The sequence below is a fragment of the Oncorhynchus tshawytscha genome, linkage group LG03, assembly GCF_018296145.1.
Source record: "Oncorhynchus tshawytscha isolate Ot180627B linkage group LG03, Otsh_v2.0, whole genome shotgun sequence".
Lineage (NCBI taxonomy): Eukaryota > Metazoa > Chordata > Actinopteri > Salmoniformes > Salmonidae > Oncorhynchus > Oncorhynchus tshawytscha.
Window position 1 is genome coordinate 5,859,437 of NC_056431.1, and position 22,019 is coordinate 5,881,455.

The following is a 22,019-nucleotide window of genomic DNA, read 5'->3' on the forward strand; positions in this document are numbered from 1 at the left end:
AGACTGGGTTTACCACCCTTCCTCGGTCCACTCCACTCCTCCCTCCTTTCCTTCCCTCCTCCCCCTCGTCACCGTTTCCAGGCCCCACAGTTGGGGTAGACATGGGCATCCCCCATAACCCAGAGGCCCTGACACCTATACCTCTGATTTGGGTTGTGTGAGTGAATGTGCTTGCACGTGTCATATTTGGGTTTTCCCAAAGTGTGTCAATCATAAAAACGTAGGAGCTGTGAGTGACCTCTCACCCCAGGCTTCCCTCTCTGCTCCACCACCGCAGTGTGTGGCTCTCTCCCCTTACCCACAGTGTGTATAACTCAGACCAACCAGCCTTTGAACCATGAGATGTTGTCATCCATCCTCCTCCATAGACGAGGGTGTGTTCACTCTCTCTCCGGCTTTTGTTCTGTGCCGTCGTTCTGTCTGTTTTTCCTCCGGCCTGGTCCCGTTCACTACAGCTGCACGCATCCTGTGCCTCTGTTTCCCATGACTCCCCACTCCCCTCTCCCTCTCATGCACTCTGTGGTTTGGGGAATTCACCGTTTCCCAGGGTGGGTGTATTTGGAGCTCATCTGTACTGTGTGAGTGTGTGTTTGGTTGGCTTGTGGAGCCCATCTGTGTGAGTGTGTCATAATTATGATCTTTACACATCATCTGGAACGGATTTATCCACTGCCATTTACGTACCAACCGCCGGTGGTGCTGTGACCCAACATCAAGATATACACTCCTCTGCAAAGTTTGTCTGTGTATGTGTGCATGTGTCTGTGTGTATGTGTCTGTGTGTGTATCTATCTGTGTGTGTATGTCTGTGTGTGTATGTCTCTGTGTGTGTATGTCTCTGTGTGTGTGTGTCTGTGTGTGTGTCTGTGTGTGTGTGTCTCTGTGTGTGTGTGTGTCTGTGTGTGTGTGTGTGTGTGTGTGTGTGTCTGTGTGTGTGTGTGTGTGTCTGTGTGTGTGTGTGTCTGTGTGTGTGTGTATGTCTCTGTGTGTGTGTGTGTATGTCTGTGTGTGTGTGTGTATGTCTGTGTGTGTGTGTGTGTGTGTATATGTGTGTATGTATGTGTCTGTATGTGTCTGTGTGTGTATGTGTCTGTGTGTGTATGTGTCTGTGTGTGTGTCTCTGTGTGTGTGTGTGTGTGTCTGTGTCTGTGTGTGTATGTATGTGTCTGTGTGTGTATGTATGTGTCTGTGTGTGTATGTATGTGTCTGTATGTGTCTGTGTGTGTGTGTGTGTGTGTGTGTGTGTGTGTGTGTGTCTGTGTGTGTCTGTGTGTGTGTGTGTGTCTGTGTGTGTCCGTGTCTGTGTGTGTGTGTCCGTGCGTGTATGTATGTGTCCGTGTGTGTATGTATGTGTCTGTGCGTGTATGTATGTGTCCGTGCGTGTATGTATGTGTCCGTGTGTGTATGTATGTGTCCGTGCGTGTATGTATGTGTCCGTGCGTGTATGTATGTGTCCGTGCGTGTATGTATGTGTCCGTGTGTATGTGTCTGTGTGTGTATGTATGTGTCTGTGTGTGTATGTATGTGTCTGTGTGTGTATGTATGTGTCTGTGTGTGTATGTATGTGTGTGTGTATGTGTCTGTGTGTGTATGTGTGTGTCTGTGTGTATGTGTGTATGTGTCTGTGTGTGTATGTATGTGTCTGTGTGTGTATGTATGTGTCCGTGTGTGTATGTCTCTGTGTGTGTATGTGTCCGTGTGTGTATGTCTCTGTGTGTGTATGTGTCCGTGTGTGTATGTCTCTGTGTGTGTATGTGTGTGTCTGTGTGTGTCTGTGTGTGTGTGTGTGTGTCTGTGTGTGTATGTATGTGTCCGTGCGTGTATGTATGTGTCCGTGCGTGTATGTATGTGTCCGTGCGTGTATGTATGTGTCCGTGTGTATGTGTGTATGTGTGTATGTATGTGTCTGTGTGTATGTGTCTGTGTGTGTGTGTCTGTGTGTGTATGTATGTGTCTGTGCGTGTATGTATGTGTCCGTGCGTGTATGTATGTGTCCGTGCGTGTATGTATGTGTCCGTGCGTGTATGTATGTGTCCGTGCGTGTATGTATGTGTCCGTGCGTGTATGTATGTGTCCGTGTGTATGTGTGTATGTGTCTGTGTGTGTATGTATGTGTCTGTGTGTATGTGTGTATGTGTCTGTGTGTGTATGTGTCTGTGTGTGTGTATGTGTCTGTATGTGTGTGTGTGTGTATGTGTCTGTATGTGTCTGTGTGTCTGTATGTGTCCGCCTGTGTGTCTGTATGTGTCCGTGTGTGTATGTCTCTGTGTGTGTATGTGTCTGTGTGTGTATATGTCCGTGTGTGTATGTGTATATGTCCGTGTGTGTATGTGTCTGTGTGTGTATGTGTCTGTGTGTGTATGTGTCTGTGTGTGTATGTGTCTGTGTGTGTGAGAGAGAGAGTGACTATGTGTTGACAGCAACAAACCTTAATAACCTTGTTGCACTATGTTGATAAAGCACCTAAAATTCACTGTGAATGTGTCTATGGAATGTTACCATTCATAACCTCCAGTCTGTATTAAATATGATCATGAAAACGGGTCTGTGTGTGTGTGTGTGTGTGTGTGTGTGTGTGTGTGTGTGGTTTTAAGTAAGACATATGGATTATACATCACCATCTTCCATGGTTTGACCAAAGTTTACCGAGGTCGCCTTTCGGTCACATATCAACTCACATGCACTGGCCCTACTCTCGTGCACAGCCCTACTGTAACAGACAGTGTGTGTGTCAGAGTACAGTAGGTTATGGTAGACATGGCTGTGCATTTAACCCATAGTCAGGGGGGAACCAACCGGCAGCAGGATGTCCAAAGCCATACTTTCCGAAACCCTTCCACCCAAACACACACACACACACACACACACACACACACACACACACACACACACACACACACACACACACACACACACACAGTGCAGAACCACATGACCGCAGTCACAAACAGGCTTACTTTCCAGTAGCATGAACTCACATCTGTTTCCTCACAACAATAATAGTTTCAGATGTGTTAGACTATATAAGGCCAGCTAACAGGTGTCTGCAGCAGGGCAGGGCAGCCATGGAGACAGAGAACCATGAATCTCAATAATAAAATGACCTCATGCTCAACGGGAAGAATGAGGAAGACTGTTTCAAGGATAACAATTACTCCCACACTCACCATTACATCTGTCTGCACATTTCCTTCACTAATGTGCATGGCCACTGGTAGTGCTAAATGTGTGAGTGGGAGGGATATTTAATGGGGTTTACTGTAATCCCAGCACTACAAAGAGTTGTGGCATTGTAATGTATTTATTCTGAAGATTCCATATTGTTTTACTGCAGAGAAATCACTTTACGTTAGAATCCTAGAGGCTTAGAGCTAAGGTTTTGTTCTGGTTAAACAGTTGATGCAATCTTTGGTGGTTCTGTTTTCTTAAACTTTGTATTAGGGGAGATACTCCTCCCCCAAGACCACACACACACCTCTAATTGTTTAATTTACAACACTCCAACACTGTATGTCTTTAAGAAACAGGTTAATGTAGTTATGATACGGTCTGAGGTTAGCACGGTGAGCGCATGTTTAGCTAACCCCACTCTAATTCTGGTAAGGCCGAGACAGGGCTGAAGAGCAGTGTCACTCATACCTTTCCACCCACACACAAACTGACATTCACCTGCTAACAGCACACTTCACTACTGCTATAATTTACTACGAATGCCATGGTGTGTAAGCTGTACCAGGGATAATATAGCTGACACTTGTGTCCTGCCATGTGACAGGTGTGCAGTGTGAGGAAGGATATTAAGTGTCATTAAAAGGAGGGATGAGGAGAGAGAGAGAGAGAGAGAGAGAGAGATGAATGAAGGAGAGCATGTGTTTTGCAGACAGATACAAATCTCATAAAAAGCCACACACAGGTGAGGAGGAGTGAGAGAGAAGAGGGGGGAGAAAGAGAGAAAGGAGAACAGAGAAGTTCTGCAGACTCACATAAACCACATACTTCCTCACACACAGTAAATGTATACTCACTGACACAGGTGTACACACAGCCCGCGTACGCACGCATTTATTTGCAAAATCACTTATTTATAAAAATAAGTATTTACAAATAAAGAGCCAGCCAGACATATAAACAGATGTCTTTATCTATTTCCCTATAGTATCTCTCCTCCTCCTCTCTCTATTTCACTATAGTATCTCTCCTCCTCCCCTCTCTATTTCACTATAGTATCTCTCCTCCTCCTCTCTCTATTTCCCTATAGTATATCTCCTCCTCCCCTCTCCATTTCACTATAGTATCTCTCCTCCTCCTCTCTCTATTTCCCTATAGTATCTCTCCTCCTCCTCTCTCTATTTCCCTATAGTATCTCTCCTCCTCCTCTCTCTATTTCCCTATAGTATCTCTCCTCCTCCTCTCTCTATTTCACTATAGTATCTCTCCTCCTCCCCTCTCCATTTCCCTATTGTATCTCTCCTCCTCCTCTCTCTATTTCCCTATAGTATCTCTCCTCCTCCCCTCTCTATTTCCCTATAGTATCTCTCCTCCTCCTCTCTCTATTTCCCTATAGTATCTCTCCTCCTCCCCTCTCCATTTCCCTATAGTATCTCTCCTCCTCCTCTCTCTATTTCCCTATAGTATCTCTCCTCCTCCCCTCTCCATTTCCCTATAGTATCTCTCCTCCTCCTCTCTCTATTTCCCGATAGTATCTCTCCTCCTCCTCTCTCTATTTCCCGATAGTATCTCTCCTCCTCCTCTATTTCCCTATAGTATCTCTCCTCTTCCTCTCTCTATTTCACTATAGTATCTCTCCTCCTCCTCTCTCTATTTCCCTATAGTATATCTCCTCCTCCCCTCTCCATTTCCCTATAGTATCTCTCCTCCTCCTCTCTCTATTTCACTATAGTATCTCTCCTCCTCCTCTCTCTATTTCACTATAGTATCTCTCCTCCTCCTCTCTCTATTTCACTATAGTATCTCTCCTCCTCCCCTCTCTATTTCCCTATAGTATCTCTCCTCCTCCTCCTCCTCTCTCTATTTCCCTATAGTATCTCTCCTCCTCCTCTCTCTATTTCCCTATAGTATCTCTCCTCCTCCTCTCTCTATTTCACTATAGTATCTCTCCTCCTCCCCTCTCTATTTCCCTATAGTATCTCTCCTCCTCCTCTCTCTATTTCACTATAGTATCTCTCCTCCTCCCCTCTCTATTTCCCTATAGTATCTCTCCTCCTCCTCCTCCTCTCTCCATTTCCCTATAGTATCTCTCCTCCTCCTCTCTCTATTTCACTATAGTATCTCTCCTCCTCCTCTCTCTATTTCACTATAGTATCTCTCCTCCTCCTCTCTCTATTTCACTATAGTATCTCTCCTCCTCCCCTCTCTATTTCCCTATAGTATCTCTCCTCCTCCTCCTCCTCTCTCTATTTCCCTATAGTATCTCTCCTCCTCCTCTCTCTATTTCCCTATAGTATCTCTCCTCCTCCCTCTCCTTTCCCTATAGTATCTCTCCTCCTCTCTCTCTCTATTTCCCTATAGTATCTCTCCTCCTCCTCTCTCTATTTCCCTATAGTATCTCTCCTCCTCCTCTCTCTATTTCCCTATAGTATCTCTCCTCCTCCCCTCTCCATTTCCCTATAGTATCTCTCCTCCTCCTCTCTCTATTTCCCTATAGTATCTCTCCTCCTCCTCTCTCTATTTCCCTATAGTATCTCTCCTCCTCCTCTCTCTATTTCCCTATAGTATCTCTCCTCCTCCTCTCTCTATTTCCCTATAGTATCTCTCCTCCTCCTCTCTCTATTTCACTATAGTATCTCTCCTCCTCCTCTCTCTATTTCACTATAGTATCTCTCCTCCTCCCCTCTCTATTTCACTATAGTATCTCTCCTCCTCCTCTCTCTATTTCCCTATAGTATCTCTCCTCCTCCTCTCTCTATTTCCCTATAGTATCTCTCCTCCTCCTCTCTCTATTTCCCTATAGTATCTCTCCTCCTCCTCTCTCTATTTCCCTATAGTATCTCTCCTCCTCCTCTCTCTATTTCCCTACAGTATTTCTCCTCCTCCGCTCTCTATTTCCCTACAGTATCCCTCCTCCTCCTCTCTCTATTTCCCTATAGTATCTCTCCTCCTCCTCTCTCTATTTCACTATAGTATCTCTCCTCCTCCGCTCTCTATTTCCCTATAGTATCCCTCCTCCTCCTCTCTCTATTTCCCTATAGTATCTCTCCTCCTCCTCCTCCTCTCTCTATTTCCCTATAGTATCTCTCCTCCTCCTCTCTCTATTTCCCTATAGTATCTCTCCTCCTCCTCTCTCTATTTCCCTATAGTATCTCTCCTCCTCCCCTCTCCATTTCCCTATAGTATCTCTCCTCCTCCTCTCTCTATTTCACTATAGTATCTCTCCTCCTCCTCTCTCTATTTCACTATAGTATCTCTCCTCCTCCTCTCTCTATTTCACTATAGTATCTCTCCTCCTCCCCTCTCTATTTCACTATAGTATCTCTCCTCCTCCTCTCTCTATTTCCCTATAGTATCTCTCCTCCTCCTCTCTCTATTTCCCTATAGTATCTCTCCTCCTCCTCTCTCTATTTCCCTATAGTATCTCTCCTCCTCCCCTCTCCTTTCCCTATAGTATCTCTCCTCCTCTCTCTCTATTTCCCTATAGTATCTCTCCTCCTCCTCTCTCTATTTCCCTATAGTATCTCTCCTCCTCCTCTCTCTATTTCCCTATAGTATCTCTCCTCCTCCCCTCTCCATTTCCCTATAGTATCTCTCCTCCTCCTCTCTCTATTTCACTATAGTATCTCTCCTCCTCCTCTCTCTATTTCACTATAGTATCTCTCCTCCTCCTCTCTCTATTTCACTATAGTATCTCTCCTCCTCCCCTCTCTATTTCACTATAGTATCTCTCCTCCTCCTCTCTCTATTTCCCTATAGTATCTCTCCTCCTCCTCTCTCTATTTCCCTATAGTATCTCTCCTCCTCCTCTCTCTATTTCCCTATAGTATCTCTCCTCCTCCTCTCTCTATTTCCCTATAGTATCTCTCCTCCTCCTCTCTCTATTTCCCTACAGTATTTCTCCTCCTCCGCTCTCTATTTCCCTACAGTATCCCTCCTCCTCCTCTCTCTATTTCCCTATAGTATCTCTCCTCCTCCTCTCTCTATTTCACTATAGTATCTCTCCTCCTCCGCTCTCTATTTCCCTATAGTATCCCTCCTCCTCCTCTCTCTATTTCCCTATAGTATCTCTCCTCCTCCTCCTCCTCTCTCTATTTCCCTATAGTATCTCTCCTCCTCCTCTCTCTATTTCCCTATAGTATCTCTCCTCCTCCTCTCTCTATTTCCCTATAGTATCTCTCCTCCTCCCCTCTCCATTTCCCTATAGTATCTCTCCTCCTCCTCTCTCTATTTCCCTATAGTATCTCTCCTCCTCCCCTCTCCATTTCCCTATAGTATCTCTCCTCCTCCTCTCTCTATTTCACTATAGTATCTCTCCTCCTCCCCTCTCCATTTCCCTATAGTATCTCTCCTCCTCCTCTCTCTATTTCCCGATAGTATCTCTCCTCCTCCTCTCTCCATTTGCCCATAGTATCTCTCCTCCTCTCTATTTCCCTATAGTATCTCTCCTCCTCCTCCTCCTCTCTCCATTTCCCCATAGTATCTCTCCTCCTCTCTCTATTTCCCTTTAGTATATCTTCTTTGTCTTATTTTCCACATTGCCTTCGTTGTCTCCTCCATCACTTGAGGTCTTTGACAAACACCTTGGTGACATGGAAGCCCAGAAATGTCCTCTCTGGCTGCTCTTCATCCTCCTCTTTTTCCTCCCCATCATAGCCCACCTCCCCCTGCAGCCTGTAGCCCAGCTTCCTGAACAAGGCCTCTCCTACTGCAGAGGGGTAGGGGACGTGGGCGTAGACCCTCCTGGCCCCTGTCTGCCTCTCCCTCTGCTCCAGACTCTGAACCAGCAGTCTGCCGAGGCCCTCCCGGCGGTACCAGCAGCCCACCACCACCCTGCAGAACCTCCTCATCCCCAGACGACAGTCACCCTCCCTGGACACACAGCCCACAATCTCCCCCTCACAGTCCACCACCCACACCTGCCCTGCTGCCTTCTCCCTCTCCACGTCTACGATCTCAGGAGACGAGTCTTTGTCCTTGTCCTCTGCCTTGGGTTTGGTCCTCCGTCTGGCCTTGCCCTTTAATGACAGATAATAAACAACTTTATTTGTGCAGCAACTCAGCCCAAAGCACGAAAAGACCAAATCACTAACACACTGTAGTAAAACTGAGCAATGCATGTAACATCCACAACATACAGTACCTAAAGTCAAAGAAAAGGAAACCTACTTTAGCCGGTGGGGGTTTCCCACTGATCCTCCTATAGGGGTTGGGAAGGGTCTCGTCCTGCGCCCCTCGGTAACTGCTCCCCACATAGTCCCAGTAGGGCCGGCTGGTGCCCAGCACTCCGGTGGAGCGTGGCATGGTGAACTTGAGGTAGATGATGAGCAGGAAGACAGGGATGGTCAGGATGAAGGAAGCAGCGGAGGACAGAAGAGACGGTGGCCAGTGGCCAGGAGTAGGAGGCAGACAGGACGAGTCAGGATGTGGAGGATCAGACGGTTTTCTGTTCCCTGACAACTCTCGTACAGACAGAAAGAGAGGGAGGGAGGGACAAAGAGAAAGAGAGGGGATGAGAAAGATCGAGAGAGAGAGAGAGAGAGGAGAAAGATCGAGAGAGAGAGAGAGAGAAGAAAGACCAAGAGAGAGGGAGAAGAAAGATCAAGAGAGAGAGAGAGAGAGAGAAGAAAGACCAAGAGAGAGAGAGAGAAGAAAGATCAAGAGAGAGAGAGAGAGGGGGGGAGGAGAAAGATCGAGAGAGAGCGAGAGGGAGAGGGGAGGAGAAAGATCGAGAGCGAGAGAGAGCGAGAGGGAGAGGGGAGGAGAAAGATCGAGAGCGAGAGAGAGCGAGAGAGAGAGAGAGAGAGGAGAAAGATCAAGAGAGAGAGAGAAGAAAGATCAAGAGAGAGAGAGAGAGAAGAAAGATCAAGAGAGAGAGAGAGAGAGAAGAAAGATCAAGAGAGAGAGAGAGCGAGAGAGAGGGGAGGAGAAAGATCGAGAGAGCGAGAGAGAGCGAGAGGGAGAGGGGAGGAGAAAGATCGAGAGCGAGAGAGAGCGAGAGAGAGAGGGGGAGAGGGATCGGAGAAAGAGAGAGCGAGAGAGAGAGGGGGAGGAGAAAGAGCGAGAGAGAGAGAGAGAGCGAGAGGGAGAGGGGAGGAGAAAGATCGAGAGAGAGAGAGAGAGAGAGAGAGAGAGAGAGGGGAGGAGAAAGATCGAGAGAGAGAGAGAGAGAGAGGGGAGGAGAAAGATCGAGAGAGAGAGAGAGAGAGAGAGAGAGAGAGAGATCGAGAGAGAGAGAGAGAGGGAGAAAGATCGAGAGAGAGAGAGAGAGAGAGAGATCAGAGAGAGAGAGGAGAAAGATCAAGAGAGAGAGAGAGAGAGATCAGAGAGGAGGAGAAAGATCGAGAAAGAGAGAGAGAGAGAGAGGGAAAGAAAGATCGAGAGAGAGGAGAAAGATCAAGAGAGAGAGAGAGAAAGATCAAGAGAGAGAGAGAGAAAGATCAAGAGAAAGATCAGAGAGAGAGAGAGAGAGAAAGATCAAGAAAGATCAACAGAGAGAGAGAGAGGAGGAGAAAGATCAAGAGGAGGAGAAAGATCAAGAGAGAGAGAGAGAGAGAGAGAGAGAGAGAGAGAGAGAGGTCGTAAGGGATGGGGCCAGAGAGAGAAAGGTGAGTTTGAGTGGTAACCTGAAAAAGTACTCTTACAAAAAAAGGTTCTAGAGCAGCTGAGAGTGTAGAGACAGAGCATAACTCAGGCTTGAAGTGTGTATGTGGGTGTGTGTGCATAACTTTGAGGATAAAACACACACCTTGATGATAGCTTTGACAGTCTCGATGTCATCCTCCCTCATCCTCCTCATTACCACCTGATCTAGCTCCAGCTTTACCATGTCTGGACTTCACACACACACAGCAACACACACACACCTCACACAGCAACACACACACCCTCACTCACGTACACCTCATACAGCAACACACACACCCTCACTCACGTACACCTCATACAGCAACACACACACACCCTCACTCACGCACACCTCATAGAGCAACACACACACACACCCTCACTCACGCACACCTCATACAGCAACACACACCGGTCTGCAAATATAGAAAATCTCATGGTCACATAACACATTGCTTTGTACAGATACACTATGTGGTTGAATTTTACATATTTGATTACATACAGCACTACAATGACAATATACAGCGACTATTTACATTCTGGTTACCATAGTAGCTAAATGGTATAAAATCGTATTCAAGATGATGGGAATGTGGTGGGTTATATTTGATCCAGGCTATTTGGGGTTTGAGGCCATGACTCAGAAGGAAAGCAATCCATCCCTGTAACACTGTATATGTAGCCTACATATATACCCGGGTTGGTCTCAATTTTGAAATAAATTGCTTCTACTTTTCAGTTTATTGAGAAGTCATTGAAAAGAAATGCCCTTTTTTCAATTATTGGATTGTAATTTTTGTTTATTTCCTGAATTGACTGCCTTCATTTGACAGATACACATTGAAAACACATGACATTATAGTATGAGGGCAGACCCCTATGATATCCCTCTATCAGAGACTATGTATGCCAGGATAAATACAGTAGGTGGCTGCATTGTGCAACAAAGTAACAGCACAACGTTTGTTACTACAATGTAACAACCGATGCATCACACTGGCACAGGTTGGCACAATGTGTCAGTTGTGAGTGCAGTGGCGTTTCCTCCCAAAATCAAGCTCAATAACGGGGGATTATTTGAGGGGTCGGGAAAGGATTTGTCTATTGCATGGCCACACTGCTTCTACAAGGCGTATCAACAACTAACGGGCCAAGAGACTCCTTTAGACCACTGTTGGTCTTCTATGTACAATAAAATGGAGTTCACAAATCAATAATATGAAAATTAAAAGGCAAATCATATATTTTGAGCCTGTTTTAAATGGTGAGTGGAGAAGGGTTCTTCATGCGTAATGTCTAAATAAACGTCGAACCTTCTCGTTCAACCCGGTCGAACCTACCTCGCCTACCTTGCAAAACGTGCAGCGTTGGACCACCGCCAAATGCAGGGAAACGGATTTATATATTCGCTGTGTATTTATTCCTTCAAAACGATTTTTCTTAGTCATTGAATGACTCGCAATACTTGCGTGGCCACCATGGCCACCTATTGCAAATGTAGTGTTACATAGTTTAACGATAACATTTACTGTCAAGAACGCTGTCTCTACGCCATTTGCATAGCGAGTACCTGGGCCGCAGAAAATTGACTAACCTGCTACGTGAACGTGGTCAGTCGCACTCGTGGAGAACCGCTATTTCCCATAATAAACTGGGATTGTCCGTTATTCTGAGCAGATCCTCTTCCTCTTTAGATAAAGGGACATATTTATATTTACGAAATAAGAAAGGTGAATTAATCAACATTCATTAAAAAATAGTAACAACTTTATTAATAATGACTATTTCCTAGTATGAATATTTATAGTGAAACCGAGCCAACATAGCCATCTATTCATCCACAAAAAAACTCTTAGGTGTTTTATATCAACACTGTCAACATGACAGTTTAATTGAAACTCATAAGTCATTTGTTGAGGTCCCTCTTCATTAACAGTCAGTGAATGCAACTCTTCGTGTTTCTGGCACCTTGGTATTGTTTCCTACAGTACTTTCTATAGTCTCTTTCTGAACGACCATACTCTCCTTTAGTTCAGTAGCTGGACAAGGCCTCCACATCAAAAACACACTCACACACGCATATGTACATTCATGTGTGCACACACATGCACACGCCTTCACACACATTTCCTGACAGTGGTTGTTTGGTTTAGGTTTAAGAGAACTGAGAGTTAGGTGTAGGGCCATTCGTAGCTGTGTTTTCTCCTTCATTCGCTCCAGTCACTATTTCAATGCATTCTGCTGAGTTCCTGTCTTTTTCAGGCCTCTCAGTTATTCCACTCCCTCCTTTTGCTTCACTCCTCTCTACAGTTACTCCTCCTTCCCCTCTGTCCATCCCCCCTTCTCTTAGACTGCTGGTGCTAACCTCAATTATGACGATCCCCTCTCCTCCCTCCAGCTGAAAGATGCCCTCCATTGGCCCCCTGCCCTCCCCTACTGCCCCCCCTGCACCGCTATAACTGCCCCCTTCTCCCTCCCCACCCCCTTCGCCTTGGATCAGGGCTATCATCTGCACACTCTCTCCAGACCCCTGGCCCACCATCTTGTTCTCATCCCCCAGCTCAAACACCACCTCCTGCCCATTCAGAGGCATTAAGGCCTGGGGAGGCGGGCAGGAAAGTTCCAGGCTGTTGCTGGGGCCTTCTGGATAGCCACGGTCAGAAGTGGTCCGTTCTTCGCTCTGCGGCTCTGTTTGGAAGTGAAGCACAAAGGACTCTCCCTCGCCACCATCCTCCCCTACTCGTCTTTCTCCTTCCCTCACTCCTCCCCATTCCTGCAGCAGGTTCAGTGACACCAGGCCTCCTTTCTCCTTCCCTCCCTCTCTCTCTCCTTCTCTCTCGCCCTCAGTCTGAAAGCGCAGCACGTATGACTCCCCATCCCCCTCTCTGCCCATTCCTCCTTGCCCCCCCTCCCCGGACCCCTCCCCTTCAAACTGCAACACGTAGGACCCTCCCCCCTCTCCTCCTATCTTTACCTCTTCCTTCTTCCCTCCTTCTTTCTGGAAGCAGAGGACATACTGTTCCCCTCTCATGTCCTGCTCAGTAGACTTGCCCAACTCTGGGGCGGTTTGGGGCAGGGAGGCCGGGGTAACTGAGTTAACTGTGGCAACCTTTAGGGGTCCTGAGGTAACAGTGACAGAGGTAGAGGAGGAGGGGGTAGAAACAGACACAGAGGCTGTTGGTGGTGAGAAAGGACTTTGTGACTTGGCGGGTAAAGACGATGGCAATGATGATGTCATAGTGTTGGCAGCAGTAACAGTAGCTGGAGTGACACTAGTTACATTACAGCTAGACACAGCTATTACATCCCCCGACTGACTGACGGGAGCTGTTGTCATGGTGACAGAGGTGGTTGTCGTAGCAACCAAGGAGGTAGTATGCCGACCTACAGCGGCTTTGGGTTTCCGTCCTCTCCTGGACCTGGCTGTCCGGGTACTTTTCCCTAAAATGGGCTTGTTCAGCATAGAGTTCAGGGAGGGAGTTGTTGTCTTAGCAATGGGAGGGTTGTTTACATTGTTGTTGGTGGTGGTGATGATGAACCTGGGCTGCTGTTGTTGCTGGGATATGGTCTGGAAATGTTGCATCTGGGTTTGGGCAGGGTTTAGAACTGTCTGGACCAATGGGAGGCCCTGGGGCTCTAGGGTGGGCTGGGGATTGGTCGCTGTGGTGGGGACGAGAATCAGGCTGGGCTGGGTCCCATTGGTGGAGGGGCACTGTAGGAGGATGTACTGTGTCTGGGGGGGAGGCGGAGGGGGAGGAGGGGGGGCGGGGGCAGACAGGGGGATGAGCTGAAGCCCATTTGCTGTCTGGATCATGAAGTAGTTCTGGGAGGTGTTGGGGGGAATGTCCAGCGCAGGCTGAGACACGATCAGAGACCCAGAGTTCCCTGTGGTCTCTAGGGTGATGGGGTTTAGTAAGGTGGTGGTGGTTGTCACCCCTCCACCCCCTTTACCTGCCCTGCCTCCCTCCTTCCCCCCCACCCCAGCGTCCCCGGCCACAGCCCCGTTCCCATGGGTCCTCATGTGCCTCTGCAAGTAGGACTGCATGACAAACTCCTTCCCACAGAAGGGACACTTGTAGTCCTTCCTGGAGGAGTGGGTTCTCAGGTGGAGCTGGAGATTGGAGGAGTGGGTGAAGCTCTTGTGACACTGGGCACACTGGAAGGGCCGCTCGCCTGAGTGGGTGCGTTCGTGCTGATGGAGGGAGGAGGGTAGGGAGGATGAGAGAAAGAAAGGGAGAGGAGAAAGTGTTTGTGACAGAGTGATACAGTGCATTCGGAAAGTATTCAGACCGCTTGACATTTTACAAATTTTGTTCTAAAATGGATTCAATTGTTTTTTCCACATTATCAATCTCCACACAATACCGTGTGCAAATTTATAATTGAAATATCACCTTTACATACAGTTGAAGTTGGAAGTTTACATACACCTTAGCAAAATACATTTAAACTCAGTTTTTCACAATTCCTGACATTTAATCCCAGTAAAAATTCCCTGTCTTAGGCCAGTTAGGATCACCACCTTATTTTTAGAATGTGAAATGTCAGAATAATAGTAGAGAATTATTTCTTTCATCACATTCCCAGTGGGTCAGAAGTTTATATACACTGAATTAGTATTTGGTAGCATTGCCTTTTATTTGTTAACTTGGGTCAAACGTTTCAGGTAGCCTTCCACAAACTTCCCACAATAAGTTGGGTGAATTTTGGCCCATTCCTCCTGACAGAGCTGGTGTAACTGAGTCAGGTTTGTAGGCCTCCTTGCTCGCACACACTTTTACAGTTCTGCCCACAACTTTTCTATAGGATTGAGGTCAGGGCTTTGTGTGGCCACTCCAATACATTGGCTTTGTTGTCCTTAAGCCATTTTGCCACAACTTTTGAAGTATGCTTGGGGTCATTGTCCATTTGGAAGACCCATTTGCAACCAAGCCTTAACTTCCTGACTGATGTCTTGAGATGTTGCTTCAATATATCCACATAATTTCACTGCCTCATGATGCCATCTATTTTGTGAAGTGCACCAGTCCCTCCTGCAGCAAAGCACCCCCACAACATGATGCTGCCACCCCCGTGCTTCACGGTTGAGATTGTGTTCTTTGGCTTGCAAGCCTCCCCCTTTTTCCTCCAAACATAACAATGGTCATTATGGCTAAACAGTTCTATTTCTGTTTCATCAGACTAGAAGACATTTCTCCAAAAAGTACAATCTTTGTCCCCATGTGCAGTTGTAAACTATCGTCTGGATTTTTCATGGCGGTTTTGAAGCAGTGGCTTCTTCCTTGCTGAGCAGCCTTTCAGGTTATGTCGATATAGGACTCGTTTTACTGTGGATATAGATACTTTTGTACCTGTTTCCTCCAGCATCTTCACAATGTCCTTTGCTGTTGTTCTGGGATTGATTTGCACTTTTCGCACCAAAGTACGTTCATCTCTTGGAGACAGAATGCGTCTCCTTCCTGAGTGGTATGACGGCTGCGTGGTCCCATGGTGTTTATACTTGCGTACTATTGTTTGTACAGATGAACTTGGTACCTTCAGGCGTTTGGAAATTGCTCCAAAGGATTCCACCATAATTTACAAATAAATTCATAAAAAATCCTACAATGTGATTTTCTGTATTTTTTTTCTCATTTTGTCTGTCATAGTTGAAGTGTACATATGATGAAAATTACAGGCCTCTCATCTTTTTAAGTGGGAGAACTTGCATAATTGGTGGCTGACTAAATACTTTTTCGCCCCACTGTGTGTGTGTGTATATATATATATATATATATATATAGAGAGAGAGAGATGGAGCGAAGGAGCAACTGTACACAATATCATAAGAATCCTAGCATCGGCCATAGCAGAGCTATCTGTGCTGACCTGTTTGAGGTTGGAGGTCTGTGAGAAGGACTTGGAGCAGATGGGACAGATGTGAGGGCGCAGGCCAGAGTGGAGCTGACTGTGCCTCCTCAGACAGCTGCTGTTTTTGAAGGACTTTCCACACTCCTGACACACGTAGGGCCGCTCGCCCGTGTGCTGGCGCAGGTGGTACTGGTAGTGGGAGCTCCACTTGAAGGTGAGCTGGCAGTAGGGGCACTGGAACGCTCGCACACCTGTATGCACCTGGAGAGGAGGGAGGGATCAGTCAGAAAACAACTGAATACGGCCTGGATTCTTCTGAAAGTACAGGTACATTCAAAAGGTTGAACAAGAAAAGCAGGTCACAAAGTGCTATAATGCAGCAGTGCCGCTGTTCTGCACATTGTGACAAATGCCATAAGCTGCGTTCAGACAGGCTCCCAATTCTGATCTTTTTTTCTCACTAATTGGTCTTTTGACCAATCACATCAGATCTTTTCATATCAGATATGTTTGAAGGTTGACCTGATTGGTCAAAAGACTAATTAGTGAAAAAAAGATTAGAATTGGGTTGCCTGTCTAAACGCAGCCTTAGTGAGATAGAAATGGACGGATGCGTCTTACCCTCTGGTGTATGGAGAGCAGTGAGGACCTCTTGAAGCTCTTGCCACACTCTGTGCAGCGGTAGGGTCTCTCTCCTGTGTGGTCCCTCATGTGGTACCTCAGACCTGATGAGCCCTTGAAGGCCTTCCCACACTCAGAGCAACGGTACGGCCTCTCTGTACCGTACCCACAGGGACGAGGAGAGGGAGAATGTTATATAGACTTCTTTTTCCCCACACATGAATTCTACAGGTCATTTCATGAGCAGCAGTTGGTTCGGCTCAGTTACTGTCAAGGTATCTCATTTTAAAAGTATTTTCTATCAAAATGCCAAAAGAAAAAGACTAACTCACCATTGTTCCCCCCAGCGGTCTTACTAGCTGCTCCTCTCCTCTGGCCCTTGACCACTGCTCTGCTGGATGCCTTCACCACCTCCCTGTCCCCCTCCTCGGTCACAGCCATCAGGCGGACGTGGATGTCCCCCTGGGTGTCCTGGTGCTGGTCCCCCTGGCTGGGGGAGGAGGGCAGGGGCAGGGAAAGGGACAGGGACGCGGGGCAGACGATCTCCGCCTCAGCCTCGGCCAGGAGGCGCTGCTCAGGGGTGTGGGAGTGCTGGTGGGTGAGCAGGGAAGAGAGGAGGGTGAAGGAGCGGTCGCATGCAGAGCAGCTGAACTGGGAGCGAGACTGGGAGGGAGAGAGGGAGTGGACCTGGAGAGGGAGCAGAGGGAGAGAAGAAGATTTGGGAAGAGAGAGGGTCATCAAAACAGACTATCTATAGATCATATAACTTCAGCTTTACAGACACCAAGGAGTAGATCAGTTCACACTAATTAAAGTGTAGATTACATCACACATTCCAGAGTTCCAACTTGTAATACAGCTGGAGGGGCTTTCTACTAATGCATCCAATGGAACTGTCTGCGAAAGGCATACTGCATGTGAATTTGACAGCTCTCAAGCAAAACCAATGATACGCTATGCAATTGTCGGTTATCGCTGGTTAATGCTTAACTGATTGAATCTAGGCCCAAATTAGACGAAGTAGAAACAGACTGGCATCCAGGACAGAGACCTTATGACATAGTAGTGAGGATGTGCAGCCCATCAGCTGATTCGGTGAGCGAGTTCATTAGAAAGTGCATTGACTATGTTATACCCACAGCAACGATTAAAACATTCCCAAACCAGAAACCGTGGATTTGATGGCAGCATTTGCGCGAAACTGAAAGCGCGAACCACTGCTTTGAACCAGGGCAAGGTGACCGGAAACATGACCGAATACAAACAGTGTAGCTATTCCCTCCGCAAGGCAATAAAACAAGCTAAGCGTCAGTATAGAGACAAAGTAGAGTCGCAATTCAATGGCTCAGACACAAGAGGTATGTGGCAGGGTCTACAGTCAATCACGGATTACAAAAAGAAAACCAGCCACGTCGCAGACCAGGATGTCTTGCTCCAAACACAGACTGAATCACTTTTTTGCTCGCTCTGACGACACTACAGTGCTACTGACACGGCCCGCGACCAAAACCTGCGGGCTCTCCTTCACTGCTGCCGACGTGAGCAAAACATTTAAACGTGTGAACCCTCGCAAGGCTGCAGGCCCAGACGGCAACCCCAGCCGCGTCCTCAGAGCATGCGCAGACTAGCTGGCTGGTGTGTTTACGGACATATTCAATCAATCCTTATCCCAGTCTGCTGTCCCCACATGCTTCAAGAGGGCCACCATTGTTCCTGTTCCCAAGAAAGCTAAGGTAACTGAGCTAAATGACTACCGCCCCGTAGCACTCACTTCCGTCATCATGAAGTGCTTTGAGAGACTAGTCAAGGACCATATCACCTCCACCCTACCTGACACCCTAGACCCACACCAATTTGCTTACCGCCCCAATAGGTCCACAGACGACGCAATCGCAACCACACTGCCCTAACCCATCTGGACAACAGGAATACCTATGTGAGAATGCTGTTCATCGACTACAGCTCAGCATTTAACACCATAGTGCCCTCCAAACTCGTCATCAAGCTTGAGACCCTGGGTCTCGACCCCGCCCTGTGCAACTGGGTACTGGACTTCCTGACAGGCCACCCCCAGGTGGTGAGGGGAGGTAACAACATCATCCAGCCACTTTAATAATGGAAATTGATGTAAAAATATATCACTAGCCACTTTAAACAATGCCACTTAATATAATGTTTACATACCCTACATTACTCATCTCATATGTATATACTGTACTCGATACCATCTACTGCATCTTGCCTATGCCGTTCTGTACCATCACTCATTCATATATCTTTATGTACATAATCTTTATCCCTTTACACTTGTGTGTATAAGGTAGTAGTTGTGGAATTGTTAGTTAGATTACTCGTTGGTTATTGCTGCATTGTCGGAACTAGAAGCACAAGCATTTCGCTACTCCCGCATTAGCATCTGCTAACCATGTGTATGTGACAAATAAAATTTGATTTGCTCAGCTGATTGGTACCTGTGCCAGGTGTCTGTTGAGCCCTCCGCTGGTCTTGAAGCTCTTCCCACAGTAGGCACACTCTGTGCCCGTCCCTGTACCTGTGGTGTTACCCGCTGTCTCCACGCTGTCTGTGGGGATCTGAGCCCCCACTGTGAAGCTCTGCAGCAGGTCAAACTGGGCCTGGGTAGTCCCCATATTCTGACATGGGACACAACACTATTAGGCCAGAGTCATTGCACTACAACATCACAGCAGTCATATTAGCTGATATTGACCTAGAGGGTAGAGTAAGAAACCAAATATTGATCATGAATGGATGAATCTGGTGTGACCCTAAAACAGAGCCTTAGGGGTAACCTCCCCAGGCTGAGACAAGAGTCCTCCTACTCACCCCTCCGTCCACTCCCCCGGTCAGTCCCAGTAGTTCAGCAGTAGTGTGTCCATTCTCTGCTGCTGCCGTCGTCTCCACCACCTCCTCAAAGTCAGCCAGTAGATGCCCCACCCCTCCCTCTCCCCCCTCCCCCACCCCGCTGCCCCCCTCCTCCCCAGGGCCCAGGTGCATGTCCTGGTGGTCCTCTAGCTCTGTCCGTGTGCTGAATGTCTGACTACAGCTGCCACAGCTGTACAGCAGCACGCTGGCACCCGACTCCGTGCTCATGTGCACTTCTGTTCCGATGGCCCTGGATGTGCACACGCCCCCCTGGGTAGGGGTGAGGGTGAGATGGGGCAGGAGGTGACCTGACGATAGGAACACCTCCCCAACCCCCAACCCCACCGTGGCCTCCTGGCTCACAAAGCCCATGTCCGTCAACATTTGTGATGTCATGTCCTCCCCCACTATCACTTCCTGTATCTCATCCCCCATGTTGTCTCCCCCTGTCTCCCCCTTTCCTTCACCAGTATGACTTTGAGAATTCCGGTGCAGGGCCAGATTGGACGAGTGTGTGAAACTGCGTCCACACTCTCCACAGATGTAGGGCCTCTCTCCTGTGTGGATTCTCATGTGTTGTCTGAGGTTGGTGGACTGGGTGAAGGCCTTGGTACACACGGTGCACACGTAGGGTTTCAGACCCAGGTGAACGTTCTTGTGTCGGCGCAGGCTGCTGGAGTTCTTGAAGGCCTTGGGACAGCTGTCGCAGGGGTAGGGGCACTCGCCCGTGTGCTGGCGCAGGTGGTACTGGTAGTGGGAGCTCCACTTGAAGGTGAGCGGGCAGTAGGGGCACTGGAAGGTCCGCAGGCCTGTGTGGACGCTACGATGGACCTGGAGACATGCACAAGAGAGAGGACTTCCGTGACTGGTCCCTTAACCCCCAAAAGAGCCTTTTACTACTGTAACATTCAACTTTTTTTCAACATTCAACAAAAGTTAACACATTTTTACCACAAAATGGGGGAACCACTACTGGCCAGTGTTTCTCACCTGGAGCAGAGAGGAACGTTTGAAGGCTTTGTCACAGTCGTCACACTTATAGGGCTTCTCCCCTGAATGAGACCTGCACAGAAAAAAAACATGAAAACAAACAATCTACTGACCCTTCAACAGATCTACAGGACATCCTACCGGCTACAGAAAGAATTCCTGCTTGTATTGATTATTCCACTAGTTTCTAACGGCCCTAAATAGACTCACATTATATTGTTCACGTCACCTTTCCCTCATTTGGATTATTGTGACAGAACTAAACAGATGAAAACAGATGGACACAAGGAGAAGAACACTCTTCATAAAGTGAGATGTGTGTTATAAGCTGCAAGCATTTCTATAGCTAACTTTCACTGTGCCTGTCCCCCTCTGTCTCCCTCCCTGCAGTACCTCTGGTGGTACAGGAGTGCGGAGGAGCCCTTGAAGGCCTTGGGGCAGAGGTTACAGCGGTAGGGTCTCTCGTTGTTGTGGCTGCGCTGGTGGTGGGCCAGCCTTGAAGACCACTTGAAGCTCTTGCCACAGTCCAGGCACTGGAACGGGTGCTCAGGGTGCTCCTGGAGATGGGGCACAGCCAGGACCGATGACGTCACCATCTGCACCCCTACCCTAGTTAGCACTATATCCTCATTCCCCTCCACCATCCCTTTCTCCCCATCCACTTCTTCCCCCCTTTCCCTGTCCTCCTCCCCTTCTCCTGATCCCTGCAGCGATGGGAAGGGAGAGAGGGAGGAGGACGATTGAGGGGGTAATAGTTCCGCTTGGACCACTAGAGTGGCCACTGAGTTTGCCATGTTGAGGCAAGACACGATTAGGGAATAAAAGGTTGTATGTTTGGTATTAATGTAAGTGTGTGTATTAGTGTTGGTGGAGCTGTGTCTCTTCTTTCCTGGTTTCATTCATTGCTGGTGGAAAGGTTCCTTCAGCTGATGTGACTCTGTTCCTCAGTGTGGAAACAACAGCTGAGCTGTGTGTGGTCTCCTTGCTTAAGAGTAGGACTGTGAAATACAATAAAACACAAAGTATTGATCAATGACACAAGGTCCAGGAACTAACACCAAAGCAATTCAAACATTCACAAATAATAAAGTCGGCCAAAAGGCGGACCCGCCTATCCCTTTAAATCCCACCTCCTCCCGACCCCTCCCTCCTCCTTCTTCTTCTTCTTCTTCTTATTTCTCCACTCCCTGGCCGTCTTTCTGTTTATACGCGTCTGTCCCTGATGAGCGTGTGCGAAAAATGTCGGTTTCTTCCAGCTAAAAGGCAGAAAAAACAAATGCTACCCTGTTGTAAACTATAAGCAGAAAATGTTACAAATGCCGCCTTCAATGCCTCCTCTGCAACTGGCCTGCGAATCTATAAGCCTTCATCCGTGCGTCATTCTTCGCTATATAATGTTTGATAGGAATGGTGCGTTAGTAATATTGCAACAATTACTCACCTAGTATCATTAACTCATGGCTAATGCTTTTGTTGATATTGTGAAAAGGGATTGAGACTCGCAGTGCTACTCCATACAACCTTAACAATAAACCTGAGCACAAACTAACTAGCTAGCTAGTTGTCACCCACCCGCTGCCGCCTCCCAACAACGACGATCGCTATAGGCTGGGTCTAGCCCCGAATGCACCACTGCCATTGGGTAAGAGCTTCAACAGTCAACTCTTGTCTCTAGATCTGTTTTAAAATATATAATACTGTACTAATTTGTGATTTAGTACTTGAATTCACACATTGTTTTAATGTTAACCCCAAATATAAAAAAAATCGTATTATAGGTTAATTGGAAACAGGTTTATGAACTCTGTGCTTGTTGCAATGCCTGATGGTTAATGCAGTTTTTTGTAGAATGTAGGAAAGGCCCTGTAGTGTGTGAT

General features: G+C 47.4%; 1 protein-coding gene and 1 pseudogene across 1 annotated transcript; both read right to left on the reverse strand.

Annotated features, from left to right (window-relative positions):
• Window positions 1–7,610: 7,610 nt before the first annotated feature.
• LOC112237111 lies at window positions 7,611–10,071 on the reverse strand (annotated as a pseudogene).
• Window positions 10,072–11,953: 1,882 nt separating this feature from the next.
• Window positions 11,954–21,731, reverse strand: znf628 (zinc finger protein 628). The gene is made up of 10 exons (XM_042306443.1): window positions 21,584–21,731; window positions 21,273–21,398; window positions 20,536–21,140; window positions 20,143–20,215; window positions 19,114–19,983; window positions 18,741–18,920; window positions 16,602–16,956; window positions 16,270–16,424; window positions 15,667–15,909; window positions 11,954–13,990 (listed from the first exon to the last, which is right to left on the reverse strand). The coding sequence occupies exons 3-10, from the start codon at window positions 21,039–21,041 to the stop codon at window positions 11,954–11,956; spliced, it is 4,419 nt and encodes a 1,472-aa protein (XP_042162377.1). The 5' UTR covers window positions 21,042–21,140; window positions 21,273–21,398; window positions 21,584–21,731.
• Window positions 21,732–22,019: the final 288 nt, after the last annotated feature.